General features: G+C 58.6%; 1 protein-coding gene across 1 annotated transcript in view; it reads left to right on the top strand.

Annotated features, from left to right (window-relative positions):
* SLC6A3 (solute carrier family 6 member 3) overlaps nucleotides 1-15,251 on the top strand; it is a 34,962-nt gene that overhangs the window by 14,875 nt on the left and 4,836 nt on the right. The window contains exons 6-13 of the mRNA XM_067730043.1: nucleotides 1,764-1,867; nucleotides 3,291-3,415; nucleotides 6,838-6,950; nucleotides 8,108-8,236; nucleotides 8,874-8,973; nucleotides 11,332-11,432; nucleotides 12,579-12,746; nucleotides 13,600-13,671. Coding sequence (XP_067586144.1) covers nucleotides 1,764-1,867; nucleotides 3,291-3,415; nucleotides 6,838-6,950; nucleotides 8,108-8,236; nucleotides 8,874-8,973; nucleotides 11,332-11,432; nucleotides 12,579-12,746; nucleotides 13,600-13,671 — 912 coding nt within the window. The remainder of the gene's footprint in view (nucleotides 1-1,763; nucleotides 1,868-3,290; nucleotides 3,416-6,837; nucleotides 6,951-8,107; nucleotides 8,237-8,873; nucleotides 8,974-11,331; nucleotides 11,433-12,578; nucleotides 12,747-13,599; nucleotides 13,672-15,251) is intronic.

The raw sequence follows: 15,251 nt of genomic DNA, 5'->3' as shown, positions 1-15,251 counted from the left end.
CTGGCCAGGTCCTCAATGGTCCGGGCCGGGTGGGAGCAGAGGTTCCACTGAGGGGCCGGGCCAGCAAGCGGATGGGGCAGAAGTAACCGTCGGCTCCGTCCCTTCTTGTGCCCCTGGCAGCGGGGACCCTGTGCTGCTCTGACGTGGAGGCTGCCCTGCGGCCTGGGGCCATTGCTAGACCCCCATGGGGATGAAGGGGACTGCCTTCAGGGTCAGCGCCACTGTCCTCAGTGGCATCCAGAGGCCCAGCCCTTTCAGGCCGTCCAGACTCTCAGTCGTCATCTGCAGCTCTCGTGGAGCTGCTCCAGCGGACAGGCGGGGTCTGGGCTGGACAGAGTGCTGTCCGGGAGGGCTCCATGCCAGCAGGAGAGAGGAGGACGGGAAGTAAAGGAAGGGCAAGTCCAGGCCAGTTCTGAGAGGCTGCCCAGGCGGGCCCCAGGGTGGACCGTGGCCTGGGTCTGGAGCTGGGTCCTAGGAGCGGCAGTGAGCAAAGGCCTGGACAGATGGCTGGGAGGCGTAACCCGATGGGTGAGCTGCACGTGCAAAGACTCTGGGGTGGCCGCTGCCCACTGTGAGGACCTGGGGTTGAGAGGAGACAGGAGCCCCCCCGGCGACACCGCCTCCTGTCCGCAGCTACCTGCCCAGACGAGCTGGCTGGTGACCAACACGAGGGGACCCCTCGGCCCCCTGCCCACCCGGCCACTCTAGGCCTTGAGCTGGGAAATGCTGTCCCCAGTGCTGGGGTGACCCCAAGACTGGGCGTGCTGCCCGAAGGACCAAGCACCACTGGTCCTGGCGTGTGGGCTCCACGTCCAGCCCCCTCACTCAGTCACACTCAGGCCAGCTGCCCTGTGTCTCCAGCTGGGGAGCTCTGGAGTCACTGCCTGAGGACCTCGGCCCACAGGCCTGCACCACGGGCTGTGGAGACAGCCCCCAGGACCTTCCGGCACAGCAGGTCTGACCAGGCCCCCAGGGTGGGCTTCCACTCTCTTCATCCCTGCCCCAGGCTATGCAGGGCCAAGGGGGGCCCACATCGCCATCACCAGCTGGTCTCCACATCACCCTGACCAAGAGGGTCGTGTCTGACTTTCAAAATACCTCCTTGGTCCAGTATCGACTGCAGGCCTTCACTTGTCATGTGTGTTGGCACCCGGATGTCACCTGTGCCACCCCCAGCAAGCGCACAGTGTCAGAGCCACGGTCAGCTCCACAGGGCTTTCTTCACGTCCCCGCGTGCTCACCCTGCACTCACATGTGCTCACCGTGCTCTCACCGTGCGCTCACCGCGCGCTCACTGTGTACTCACCATGCACTCACCAGGCACTCACCCTGCACTCACGATGTGCTTCCATGGGAAGGACAGAAAGTGCGTGTTGGTGGGCACGTGTCTGATTGAGGCACGCACGTCACACAGCATTTTCATAAATTACTGCTGTTACCAGGGTCACGGGCCAGACCAACCCTCACCAGCTGGAGTAATGAGAAACCGCAGGTCCTGCAACAAGACGCAACCCCCTGTGTTTCAGGCTCTCTCGGGCCAGCAACGCGGGAAAGGTTTATTCCCTGAGATGACATTTGCTTGTTGACAATGATGTCGAGTTTAAGTTCGACCCTGTTCCCTGGAGCCCCTGGCAGCGAAGGCGCGGCCGTCTGTGGGTCCACCCCAGTGGGTCCACCCCATGATCACTCCCTGTCCTCGGGCTGGCCGAGCCCCCCGCAGGGACCTCTCACCGCCGCTCTGTCTGTGTCCCTGCTCCGCGCAGGTCTGGATAGACGCCGCCGTCCAGATATGCTTCTCGCTGGGAGTGGGGCTTGGAGTGCTCATAGCTTTCTCCAGTTACAATAAATTCACCAACAACTGCTACAGGTGAGTCCCGGGCTCCTGTAAGAGGCTCTGCAGAGCCAAGTGGGGGCACAGCTGATGTGGGGGGGCATCGCTGGCTTTAGGAGATAATGTGTCCCTGGATGAAGGGAGGGGGAAATGAGCTGTGCTTGCAACTCAAAGCAAATGGCTTTTAAAGTGGAAACCGAACAGGAAAGCTCTAGGCTCAATGCTGACTGTGGCTTTAAGGGAGCATCGAAGCAGTGGAGATGCTGATCGCCTCGCTGGGAGGAGGCGTCCCGGACCCCCCCACACACCCAGGCCCCTTCCTCTGCCCCCTGCTCCATCCCCTGCCCCACCCAGCCGGCCTCATCCTCCCAGCACTCAGGGTGGGTCTCCTCCCCCACGTGCCCCACGAGGAAGGGCCTGCATGGAAGGCCCTTCCTCGTGGGGAAGGGCCCCACCCGGCCCACACCTAGGGATGAGGGGCATCCCAGACTGTGCAGAGGCCGCCGGGGACCCGGCACCGGGACAAGCCGGAAGGTGGCTTCACTGTGCGCCCAGGGCTCTGGGGCCTCCCCGCCCGGATGACCTGAGTGACCTGCAGCCGCTTGCTGGCCCTGAAATCCTTCTGAAAACAGAGAAAGAATTTCATCCAGGACTGCTTTCTTTGACCTTCATGAGCCTGTATTTATTCTCTTTCATATCATGAGGATAAAAATGCGGTAAAAATACAAAGACGGTGCGCACAGCAAAATGGCCAGGCTGACTGCTACCCAGAGGGCCACACAAAGGTGGGGTCTGCACGGCAGGACCAGAGCCCACCCTGTGCCCACCTGGGTCTGAGCACCCTGCAAACGTCCTTCCACTCGGGCACCAGGAGGGCTGACCCCACACTCCCCCCTCCCCTGCTCTCTGAATTCTCAGCCGTCAGAGTGGGGTCCACAACCGGCAGCACGGGACCCCCAGGAGCCAATGGGAAACACAGCATCTGGGGCCCACCAGACCCGCCCCGTCAGAACCTTCATCTTAACAAGCTCCCCGGGAGACATCTCAGAGCCCCGCCTGGCAGCCCCTGTCGAGCGGGGGTCGGGAGCCCTGTGGTCGTCTGTGCTGCCCACCTGGAGCCCCAGCTTTGCTGGCTGGACTGTCTCGCCTTCAGCACTGAGTCGGGGTCCCCAGGCAAACATGGACGGGCCGTAGGGCCTGGCCTAGCCAACGTCTGACCAGAGCCCTAAGCCGCTCAGTGGGGGCTCCAGGTGGGAGGTCCTGTCACCATCACCGGATGCCAGCCTCCCTCCCGCAGGGCAGCCCCGGACAGCCTCTGGGGCTGCAGGAGGGGCTGGCCTGCTCGACTGGGGAAGCGCCCCCGGAGCTGCCTGCCCCAGATGCAGTAAATTACGAATAATGACTGGAAATTGCAGCGGCTCCAGGCCGGGTGCTGAGACAGCACGTCTTGTTCCTGCAGAGACGCGATCATCACCACCTCCGTCAACTCGCTGACGAGCTTCTCCTCCGGCTTCGTGGTCTTCTCCTTCCTGGGGTACATGGCCCAGAAGCACAGTGTGCCCATCGGGGACGTGGCCAAGGACGGTGAGTGCCCCGGGGCAGGCAGGTCCCTCCCCCCACCCCGCCCGCTCCCGGGGTTCAGGCTGCCCAGTTCTCGATGAGTGTTTTCCCTGCAAACCTAGAGGGAAATGCACAGGCCTCCAGAGCCCTTCCCACGAGCTGCTGCTGCTACTGAGAACAGGATCCTGGGTGCAGCGCGCCCTGCGCCTGCCCCCTCGGGCCACCGCATGCAGAGGCTGGGGCATCTTTGCCCCTCGTCCCAGGGTGCCTTGCAGAGACCACTCGGCTGCAGGACGAGGGTCTGGTTCCCCTCACTGGGTGGCCCCCGCCGTTGTTTACACCTGGCCAGGGATGTGAAGTTCAGGGCTCTGAGCTGTTCCAAGTGGCACGGACCTCGGTGTGGTCAGCCAGAAGGAAGCTGGACTGGTTTGGACATAGCAGTTACTCTGTTCCAAGCTTTTCCTCCAGATACCCAGTGGCCATGGCACGTGTAGATGGGATTTGGATAATCGCTGAGAATCCCCCGAAGTCTCTGGACACGGTGACAACAGAGACCCATGTTCCCAACCTGCTCACCATGCTGTCACAGACACCGAGTGTCTGCAAACCAGGAAGTTAGCTGAGGGGGAGTGGGCGGGGGAGGACTTGGGCCCAGGTGACACAGGGACCGAGCTGGGCCCCGCAGGAGAGAGCCCCCGGGGTGCTGGGCAGAAAGTCACGGCTTAGGCAGCCTGAAGCTGGGTCAGCCCAGGACCCCAAGGCCTCCCACGACGGCCGCCACCCTCACCGGCCTGCAGGATCGCTGTGCGCGAGCCAGGAGGGGCCTCCCCCGAGACCGTCCTGCTCAGGGGTGGGCCCCTCCCTTCCCCTGGGAAGCCCCTCTTCTCCCGGGGGCTGGGGGACTGATCTCCTCCTGGGTCTTCTCACTCTTGAGCGGGAGGGTAGCCTTCAGGGAGGGGCTGAGGGGGACAGAGGGCCAACCCCACCTGCGCCCTGAGCTCTCAGCGGGTCGGCCCGTCAGCCCATCCAGTTCTTGAGAAGTTGAGTGTTGGGAGCCGCACTTTTTTTTTTTGAATTTTTGAATTTTATTTATTTTTTTATACAGCAGGTTCTTATTAGTCATCAATTTTATGCACATCAGTATATACATGTCAATCCCGATCGCCCAATTCATCCCACCCCCACCCCCAGCCCCACCCCCGCTGCTTCCCCCGCTTGGTGTCCATAGGTTTGTTCTCTACGTCTGTTTCTCAATTTCTGCCCTGCAAACCGGTTCATCTGTACCATTTTTCTAGATTCCACATATATGCGTTAATATACGATATTTGCCTTTCTCTTTCTGCTTACTTCACTCTGTATGACAGTCTCTAGACCCATCCACGTCTCAACAAATGACCCAATTTCGTTCCTTTTAATGGCTGAGTAATATGCCATTGTATATATGTGCCACATCTTCTTTATCCATTCGTCTGTCAATGGGCATTTAGGTTGCTTCCATGTCCTGGCTATTGTAAATAGTGCTGCAGTGAACATTGGGGTGCATGTGTCTTTTTGAATTATGGTTTTCTCTGGGTATATGCCCAGTAGTGGGATTGCTGGGTCGTATGGTAGTTCTATTTGTAGTTTTTTAAGGAACCTCCATATTGTTCTCCATAGTGGCTGTATCAATTTACATTCCCACCAACAGTGCAAGAGGGATCCCTTTTCTCCACACCCTCTCCAGCATTTGTTGTTGGTAGATTTTCTGATGACGGCCATTCTGACTGGTGTGAGGTGATACCTCACTGTGGTTTGGACTTGCATTTCTCTAATGATTAGTGATGTTGAGCATCTTTTCATGTGTTTGTTGGCCATCTCTACATCTTCTTTGGAGAAATGTCTATGTAGGTCTTCGGCCCATTTTTGGATTGGGTTGTTTGTTTTTTGTTATTGAGCTGCATGAGCTGCTTGAAAATTTTGGAGATTAATCCTTTGTCAGTTGCTTCATTTGCAAATACTTTCTCCCATTCTGAGGGCTGTCTTTTCGTCTTGTTTATGGTTTCCTTTGCTGCGCAAGAGCTTTGCAGTTGCATTAGATCCCATTTGGAGCCACACTTTGAAAGCAGGAAACAGAGGTTTGGAGACGGGGCGGACAGACCCCTCCAAGACTGCGGTGGGAAAGCTGGGGGCTGGGGTGGAATCTCAGCAAGTGTTCCCAAATCCATACTCTTTCCTGTAGGAAAAAAAAAAATCCAATATAGGCAGGAGAAAGGGAACATAATGCAAATGAGCGCAGAGCAGTGAAATTTACTCTGTGGCATTTATGCATTTGCACCGCTCTTCTGCCCTTTATTATGGTGAGTAGCAATAGTTTGCAAGAACCTCCATCAACCCCTGAAGTCAGCTGAATGTATTCTATGCATTTCCGTGACAAGCAAAGTAAATGTCACTTATGGCTCTAATTCTCAAGAAAACAGGGTGAAATGTTAACCCGAGAACAGAAATGAAAGGTGAGGATGTTGCGCTTACGTTCGGCCGAGCACATGGTTATATCTTCCTGGGTTTGTGGCATTTAGACTGTGGAGCTTTTCAAACGAGCCACCCCTTCGCTCCACACCGGAAACCCTGCTCCTTCCGTGGGGTTGGGAATCGCAGAGCACAGGCCTGACACCAGGGCTCCTAAGAGACCCTGGGGGGTGGACCCTGGCTCTGGCCTTTGTTTCTCTAGCAGGGTCAGTAAGTGCCCTGTTCCTAACAGCTGGCACCCGAACAGGCCCCGCTGAGGACGAGGGAACCAGAAAAGCTGTCACACCTCCGTGATCAAGTGCTCGGCAGCCCGTGCCCGGGAGCTACGTGGCGCTTTTTAGGTTACCCGCGAGAATGATCAACTAGCGGTTTCCTGTGGGCATCTTTTTTACTTTGGGAACACTTGCTGAGATCTCACCCCAGCCCCCAGCTTTCCCACCGCAGTCTTGGAGGGGTCTGTCCGCCCCGTCTCCAAACCACGTAACAGTACGTGGTTTCTAGAGATGATACTCAGAGTAATACGTTGGCACAGAAAAATGTGTACAGTGTGGGCTACGTGGACCACAGCATGCCTGAGCGTGTGGGCAGCGCACGTGTGTCCACGACAGGCACGAGAGACAAACCAGGAGGCGCCCCGAGTGCTTGGAGGGATAAAGCGTAGGGCCCCTGGAAGCCACTCCCACCCTCTTCCCGTTGGCTGTGCCCCCTCCTCTCCCAGGGCCCGCACAGCCCCGGGAGGCGGTCGGGGGGGCTGGAGGGGACAGAACAGAGGCCCTCCCTCCCATGGATCCAGTTTCCATTCTCCAGAGTCCTGGGCCCTGACTTCCAGGAGGGAGGACTTTCCAAGGAGGGCGGAAAGAAGGCCGTGGGCAGGGCTTTGTGGTCTCCGGGCGGGGGTGGAGCTGGGGGTGGCGGGAAGCAACGGCGGGGTCTGCTTTCAGGGCCGGGGCTGATCTTCGTCATCTACCCCGAGGCGCTTGCCACGCTCCCGCTGTCCTCCGTCTGGGCCGTGGTTTTCTTCGTCATGCTACTCACCCTGGGAATCGACAGCGCCGTGAGTGACCTCGGCGCTCCGCGTGCCGTGGGCCCGCCAGTGACAGCCAGCCCTCACAGGGCCGGGCCGGCCCCGGATGCCCTTGCGGGTCTCCCAAACCCCTGTGCCTGCACAGAGCCCCTGCATGGGAGTCAGGGTCCCATAGTAACTGGCAAGGAGGCTTCGGACCAGCTCGCCCCTCTTCTTCCCCTGGGGGTGGGGGGGGAACAGCAAGCCCCCTGAGAGCCCTAAACACACAGGCACAGGGCCGGGGGCAGCAGGGCCGTGCAGGAAGACGAGGCAACGGGGCGACGGGACACACAGGGCCCCGGCAGCCTGACTCACGCCTTCCCTGCCCCTCAGCCGCCAGGAGGAAGGGTGCCCGTGCGGGGTGGGAAGCGGAGGCTGCAGCCAGGCCCTCTGAGCATCCTGTGGCGGCCCTGCGGGCGCATGGGCGCTGGCTCGGCAGGCGGACTTCCTCGGGCTACTCCTCCACGTGGCCTGCTGGGACCACCAGCCAGGACCTCAGGCCCCACGTTCATCCGAGCTTCCTGGGAAGTGCGGAGGCCCACGGATCCCCACCGTGTGACTGCTGGCCACGCGCTGTAGCCCTCCACCTCCGTCTCCCCGTCAGCCTTGTCACCTGCCCACTGGGTGGGCACAGCCTTGGCGGTGACTCCCATAGTCAGCACTTCCTGGAGGAGGCGGTCCCAGCAGCGCAGGGCAGGGAGGCTCCCCAGCTGGCCGGGTTTCGTGGGCGACACCCCGTCACGACAGTACTGAGAGTCAGGAGGGCTTAATCAGTGAGGACATGGCCAGTGGCCACGCCAGGTCCTCCCTGGGAGCAAAACTAAGCTGCGCTTGTGGGGCAGACACTTGCTTAGAAAAGCCCAGCAGAGCTGAGCCTTTGTGGCGACGCAGGGGACGGTATTACGAGGGCCACGTAGCGCTCCACCCCCGTCTGGCAAATCCTCACCAGGGGACAGGGCATCTACCCAGGTCCTCCCTCTCCAGTGGCCGCGTCTCCAGGGCAGCCCGTGCCGAGGGTGTATTCTGCACCCCGGACACCGTGCAGCTCCTGACTGTGCGCGTCCGTTGCGTTGCCCGAATGGCGGCCTAGGCGGGGTGCAGAGCGCCGGCCCCGCCCCCAGCGCTCCTCTGCCCTGTGTCGCCTGCAGATGGGCGGGATGGAGTCGGTGATCACCGGGCTCATCGATGAGTTCCAGCTGCTGCACAGGCACCGGGAGCTCTTCACCCTCGTCATCGTCCTGGCAACCTTCCTTCTCTCCCTCTTCTGCGTCACCAACGTGCGTACCTGCGTACCTGCGCTCGCCCGCCTGACGATGTCTCATTAGAATTTGGTGTTGGGCAGCAATGGTTACTGCTGTCAGACCAGACAGAACCACAGCATTTCCGAGGGCTGCACCCCTCCAAACAACCCGTGACCCGTAATACATGGGTGGCTGTGGTCACACTCGGGGTGGCCTTGAACACACGCAGGGAGCCACGGTCACTCAGAGTCGCCATGGTCTCACGCGGTCCCTGGGTGCCTGAGCACTTGGTCTGGAGTGTTTCAGAACCTGGACAGCTCCCTGGGAAGAGCCCGTGAGTTTGTGGGCCAGGAGGCTCAGGGGAGGCCTGTCGGGGAGATGCAGGACCCAGGTCCCCTCCCTCACAGAGTCCCTGCCAACTTTGGCATTTGCTTTGCCTTCATCCCTAATTGCTGGGGAGGAGAGGAGTTTTTCTTTTTCGGAATAGATGGGTCCCTAAGCTGCTTGTGGACTGAATTTTAGTGATTCAAATAACACTCTCTAGGGAGTAAACTAGAAGTTGTCTGTCAACTGAAACTGCAGGCCAGGTTTATGCTTTGGAGAGCGCACCTTCGTGGGCGAGGCGTGCCACACCGGGCACCCCGAGTTCAGCAGGCGCTCCCCTCTCTCCTAGGGTGGCATCTATGTCTTCACGCTGCTGGACCACTTTGCGGCCGGCACGTCCATCCTCTTCGGGGTGCTCATGGAGGTCATCGGGGTGGCCTGGTTCTACGGTAAGGACGGAGCTTCCCTCGGGGGGCTGGTGTGCTCCAACCGCAAAGACCCAGCCCCTGTGCCGTCACTGTGACCGGCCGGGCCAGCGTCCTTGGGCTTTGTCGCTGTGCTGCTTCCTTTCTGGCAAAGCTGCCCTGCTCTGTGGTCACCACACATCACAGAGGAGGCTTGGCGGCCAGCGGTTCCATGGATCAGTGAGGACAGCCTGGACGGCAGCCCGAAATCCTTACTGCGGTCAGAGCTCTCGGGGTGGCCACATAATCACGCTGCTGGTTCTTGAGGAGGAAGGATTTGCGAGGACGCTGGGACACTGGCTGGTGCTGGAGGCGAGGTCTCAGCACCGAGGTGGCAGGGGAACAGGCTGAGTGGGCTTCTTTCTGGGGACGTGGCACTAAGGCCCTCAGCTGACGGGAGGGGTGACGGTGGTGTTCAGAGAGCCGCTGTTCAGCGTCAGGCCAGAGCTCCTGACCCTGCGCGGACAGCACCACCTGGACTCCAGACCACCCCCCGCCCTGGTCCAGCGCTCATTCGTGGATTAGGCCTGGGAGCCCCTCGAGGCCAGGGGCCTGCTGGTCAGCAGGCAGCCCCTGGAAGAGGCGCAGCCCCGCCTGCAGCCGTGCTCCCCGGCCCCTCCTGGGGCGCCCGCCATGTTTCCCGGGATGTCCTGCTGTAGGTTTGACAGCTGCAGACGCTGTGCCCTTTCCAGCCTGCTGCCCGGGCCCACCTTGCTCTCTCTCCGTTTCTTTCCTGTGACCTGGGGTCATGGGGCCGCTCAGCTCTCCTGGCCAGGTATCCTTGGGGGAGTTTGCAGTGAAAGCTCGCGATAACGGGCACACGCCTCTGCACGTGTACGTGCCGCAGCCCAAGCCAGGTCTGTGCTGTTCAGGAACCGCAGTGTCGCAGCAGCCCTGCTGTCACACGAGGGGGTCACGGTCTCTGCCTCGGCCCTGGAATTACAACCTGAAAAGCACTCTAGTTTTGAGAGGCTTAACCTGGCAAATAGTCCATATCCCAAGAACTCTCCCAATTGTAGTTACTTTGCTACAGAAAAGGGAAATATCGAGCTCTCTGTGCCTTCATTGGCACCTGGAATCAATACTTGCCTGTAGCTTTAAATCATAATCTCCCCACCCCAAAATAAAACCTCAGAGAAGGAGAGAAAGTGCTTCAAACGTATCCCACAGCCACGAACGTGGGGCTGGCGGAGACGGAGGGAGGCTGGCCCTGCAGGGACCGGGTGCTCCCCGAAGCCTCCGAAGACAGAGGTCACGCTGTTTCTCCGGACAGCAGCTCACACCCAGAACGCGCCCACCTCTGTGCCCCCAGGTCCCTGAGGACGGGCTGGCCCGCCCTGGACCTGCCTGAGGGCCCGAGGGGCCTGGCGGACACGCCCGTCTCTGCTGGCCTTTGGGGTCAGCCCCCTCCACCCCACTCCTCCAGGGTCCGAGTCCGGGATCTGCTGGTGGGGTTGGAGTGTGAAGAGGGGATTCCGCACGGCGGTGTAGCTCTGCTGTGTCCCCGCATGTGGCACAGACTCGGCCAACCAGCTGCTGTCACATGACCAGAGGCCAGGCCAGGCTCAGGGCAAGAGAAATCACTGTAAGATCTGGAGAGAGCTGTGGCACACGGAGCTTCTAGAAGTAGCTTTCCTTACAAAAGAACGTTCACATAAACGGAAAGGACATTGTGACACATGCTACTACAGCATGGAGGAGCCTTGAGGACACCATGCTCGGTGACATAAGCCAGTTACAGAAGGACAGATCCTGTAGGAGTCCCGTGAGGTCCCCGGAAGAGTCAGGTTCACAGACAGGAAGTGGGATGGGGGCGTGGCATGGGCTGGCTGAGGGGGTGGGGAGTGAGCATTTAATGGGGACAGAATCTCAGGTGGGGAGGATGAGAAGGTTCTGGAGGTGATGGTGGTGGTACTCGCACAACAGTGTGAATGTACTTGATGCCACTGAGCTGTGCACTAAAAACGGTTAAATTGGTAAGTTTTATGTTGTATATATTTTATTTTATATATGTTATATATTTTATGATTTTTGTAAATGAGAAAAGTGATTACAGAGGGGAAGCACGGATGGCCGTGGGCCACAGGGAGGACCTGAGATGGGAGGAGGGCGGAGGCCCCACAGGCCCCCTTGGGGTCATCGGTGATCCCAGTGTCACCACGGGGACATGCATCGGGCCCGGGTCAGCAAGACCCCTGGGCGGCTGGGTGGAGCGGCCTGGGCACCAGCGTGCAGCCCGAGCTCCAGGTCTGCTGGGGGTGGCCCGGGGTTGGTAAGGGCCCAGTGGGGCCCGCGTCTCGGGCAGGTGCCGTGCTGACCGCCTGCTTGGCCACCTCCCCACAGGCGTGTGGCAGTTCAGCGACGACATCAAACAGATGACCGGGCAGCGGCCCAGCCTCTACTGGCGGCTGTGCTGGAAGTTCATCAGCCCCTGCTTCCTCCTGGTGAGGCCCCTCTTCCCCGCTCCCCCGCCACCTGGTCCAGCAGGGGCCACACACGCCTGATGCTGGGGGAGGGGCTCGGTGCTGCCCGGGGACCAGGGTCTCCACGGGCGGGAGTCAGCATGTCACCGGACTCAGGCAGGAGGGCAGGCTGGCCCCCCACATCCTCTGGTCTCCTGAAGATCCCCCCCGACTGGAGCCACTGAGAAACCATTCATGGGAGGCAGGGCTCCCACCCGATTAAGGCCCTGCTCGTCCCCTGTGCTTGGAGGGTGTCAGCTGACCTCTGCCTGGAGGCCCGAGAGAAGGGTTAGAACCTGGGAAGATGGGTGCTCAGATGCGAGGCCGGACGGGAGCCGCTCAGGTTCTGTGACAGCACGGCCCCCAGGGCTCCCCAGTAGCTGCTGTCATCCAGGACAGGGGTCTGCAAGCTCGGGCCTGCGGCCAGGTCCACCCACCGCCTGTTGCGTTGGAACAGGGCCGTGCTGGCTCATCCACACATCCACACCACAACCTCAGGGCTGGGTGGCTGTGACCGAGCCCCGACGGCTCACGAAGCTGGAACTGCCTGCCCTGTCTGGTGGCCCCAGGCAGCCGTTCAGCGGCCTTCCAGCTCTGAGTGCAGAGCCCAGGCCGGCGAGCACCTCGTGACCTTGGCCCTCCTCCTGCCCAGCCAGCCCAGCGGCACCCAGGGCGTCCACAGATGGGGCAGGGGCCTCGGGCAGCGCCCCCTCCACCCCAAGGGCCCGTGAGAGAGGAGGCGGAGTGGGGGTGAGGTTCCCGGTTCAAGCCCCAAGCTCCCTGAGCTGCTCCAAACCTGCAGGGGCTGCTGGTCACTCCAGCTACCCAGCAGCCTGGGGCATGTGACCTCCAGACCAGCCAGCTGTCCTGCTTCTCCCCGCGTGGCAACCTGTGAGGTGTACAAGGGACAGCGAGAGAATCCCCACCCATCAGACTTAAGAACTGGAGGGCTGTGTGCCCCCCAAGCACGCCCGCCCCGTCCCGCAGCAGCCCCGGTCTGCAGAGTACACACAGACGCCCGCTGCCCAGGTTCACGGCCTAGTCCCGTTGTGCGGGGGGCCCTCCACCGGAGCCACCCGCTTGGCACCCCTGCCCCCAGCCGCCCCTGACCCCGTCCCTCGGTTTCAGTTTGTGGTCGTGGTCAGCATCGCGACCTTCCGGCCCCCGCACTACGGAGGCTACGTCTTCCCCGAGTGGGCCAACGCGCTGGGCTGGACCATCGCTGCGTCCTCCATGTCCGTGGTGCCCATCTATGCTGCCTACAAGTTCTGCAGCCTGCCCGGCTCCTCGAGGGAGGTGTGTATCTGGATGGGTCTCCCTCACCTGCCCTTCCCCCCGCCCCCGATTGTGAGGCCACCAACAAGGTCAGGCGGGTGTCCCTGTCCCAGGCCTGCTCCCGCCTGCTCATCTCTGCCCAGCAGGAGGGGCTGGAGGGGCCGGTGATCATGCCAGAGACACGTGGGCTGGTGTGGGGGTGGGCTGTGCCTGTGCGTGCGTGTGTGCGTGTGTGTGTGTGTGCGTGTGCCTGTCTTTGTGTGTGTGTGCGCCTGTGTGTGCCTGTCTTTGTGTGTGTGTGCGCGCACCTGTGTGTGCCTGTCTTGGTGTGTGTGTGTCCTCACGTGGGCACATACACGAGCGTACTTGCCTGTGTGTGTCTCTGTGTGTGTGCACACATGGTCTACGGCGTGCAGTGCAGGTGGAAGGGCAGTGGTCTGAGGGTGGGGGTGGAAGCAGTGGACCCACCCTCTCCTGGGACCGAGTCCACGTGGGGCTGAGCAGGGCCAGCGGGATCCCCAGGCGGGCACCCCCGTGTGGGTTGGGAGTGGCTCTGGGCCTCGCAGTCGCTCGGGCAAGCTTCTGCATCACCTATGAAGGAGGAGGTGGGTGGGTTGGGCACAGGGGTCCCTCCACCTCACATCTTGATGCCGGGATTCCTGGAAGAGATGGAGGGCGCCTTTGCTCAGGGCCCACCGTGAGCTTGACGTGGAGATGAGCCTCCTCCAGTAGTGGCTACTTCGAGTTGGGCTGGACTTTGCTCCAGGGTCTAAGGAGACCCAAGCCATCAGCTCCCACGTCGACAGCCATTGACCAGGGCCCGTTCACCCCGCTGAGGCTGGGCCGGCGCCCACAGTTGCTCCTTGTCTTCTAGAAGCTGGCCTACGCCATCACGCCCGAGAAGGAGCACGAGCGGGTGGACAGAGGGGAGGTGCGCCAGTTCACGGTGAGTGCCACTCTCCCCGCCGCTGGCTGGGGGCGGAGGCGACCTGGGTGGGTGACCCTCCTCCAACCCCAGAGCGAGGCGCGTGGTCAGGACGCCAGCGTCAGCTGTGAATGCTGCACAGCTGAGCCCTTCCAGGGCGTGGACACTCTGACTCAAAAGCTGCGTAAGGGGCATGATTTTAGGCAGGGGCGGAGGTGGGGGCCTATTGGGACAGAGAACTTCCCCTTGTGCAGTTCGAAGGGTCGCGACTTGGTTGCATGATGCTCTGTTTGTGCTTTGCTTTCTGTCTCGTTCATTTCAGCTGTCATTATTTCTCCCTTCTACTTTCATCGGTCTACTCTATCATACATTTACTAACTTCTTAACTTAGACCATGGATCATTAATTTTCAACCTTTCTTCTTTTCTAACATAAGCATTCAAGGCTAAGAATTTCCCTCAAAATACCCTGTTGGCTGTGTTCCACAACTTTTTTTTTTCTTATAATTAGACATTTTTGTTAACATCTTTATTGGAGTATAATTGCTTTACAGTGTTGTGTTAGTTTCTGCTGTATAACAAAGTGAAGCAGCTATATGTCACAACTTTTAACATAGCATTTTGTGTATCATTTAGTTCTAAGCGTATTTTAATTTTCATTGTGACTTCTTCCACCCATGCTTAGAAGTCTGCCTTTAAATTCCCCAATATATGGGGATGTTTCATTTATCTTTTTGTTATTGATTTCTAAATTAATTGCATTGTGTTCAGACACCTTTTTACTCATTCTTTGGAGTGTATTGATACTCCTTTATGGCCAAGTACCTAATCAAATTTCATAAGTGCTACGTGTATCTTTAGATGAGATGTATTCTCCAGTTGTTGACATGCAATTCTCCTTCTGTCCATTAGATTGAGCTTGTAACTGCGTTGTTCAAATCTTTTACAATTTTGCACATTTTAGCTCTGTTTAACCATCAGTAATCAGTAGATATTTACGGGATATCTGACCTTGAAAGCATATTTGTCCAATTTTCCCTTGTAGTTCTACTGGGTTTTGCTTTATCTACTCTGAGCCTGTTTTCTGGGACAGTTATGGGTTCAGAATGATCACATCTCCTTGGCCGATCCTTGCTCCCTTGCTGTGTTTTTGCTCTTAAAGTCCTTCTTGTCTGAGGTGACTACAGCTGCACTAGGTTTCTTTTGAGTTTACCTGAAATGTCTTTTGTGATCTTTTAACTTCCAATTTTGCAATCATCTTAACATTTAGGTGTCTTTTGCAAACCTCGAATACACTGGAATGCTTTAGTCTGGCAACTGGGCAGATTAATCCATTTATATTTGTTGTGATTATTGGTACAGTTAGGCTTCATTCTTCTATTTTTTAACCCTGTTCCATTTTTTAATGTTTATTTTTCCACCTTATTATTGCCTTTTATGATTGATTTCTTGGTCTTTTTTTTTTCTTGTTCTACTCTTTCCTCTCTGTTTGGAATTTATATACTTTATTCTATTCATTTCATAGTTGTTTGTGAAATTGTACCATGCATATTTCACTTTAAGTATAAAGTTAAACATTATCTGAACCCCCATCCTGAATAT

This window comes from Pseudorca crassidens, chromosome 3 (assembly GCF_039906515.1).
Source record: "Pseudorca crassidens isolate mPseCra1 chromosome 3, mPseCra1.hap1, whole genome shotgun sequence".
Taxonomy (NCBI): domain Eukaryota; kingdom Metazoa; phylum Chordata; class Mammalia; order Artiodactyla; family Delphinidae; genus Pseudorca; species Pseudorca crassidens.
This window is presented reverse-complemented; position numbering and strand designations above follow the sequence as displayed.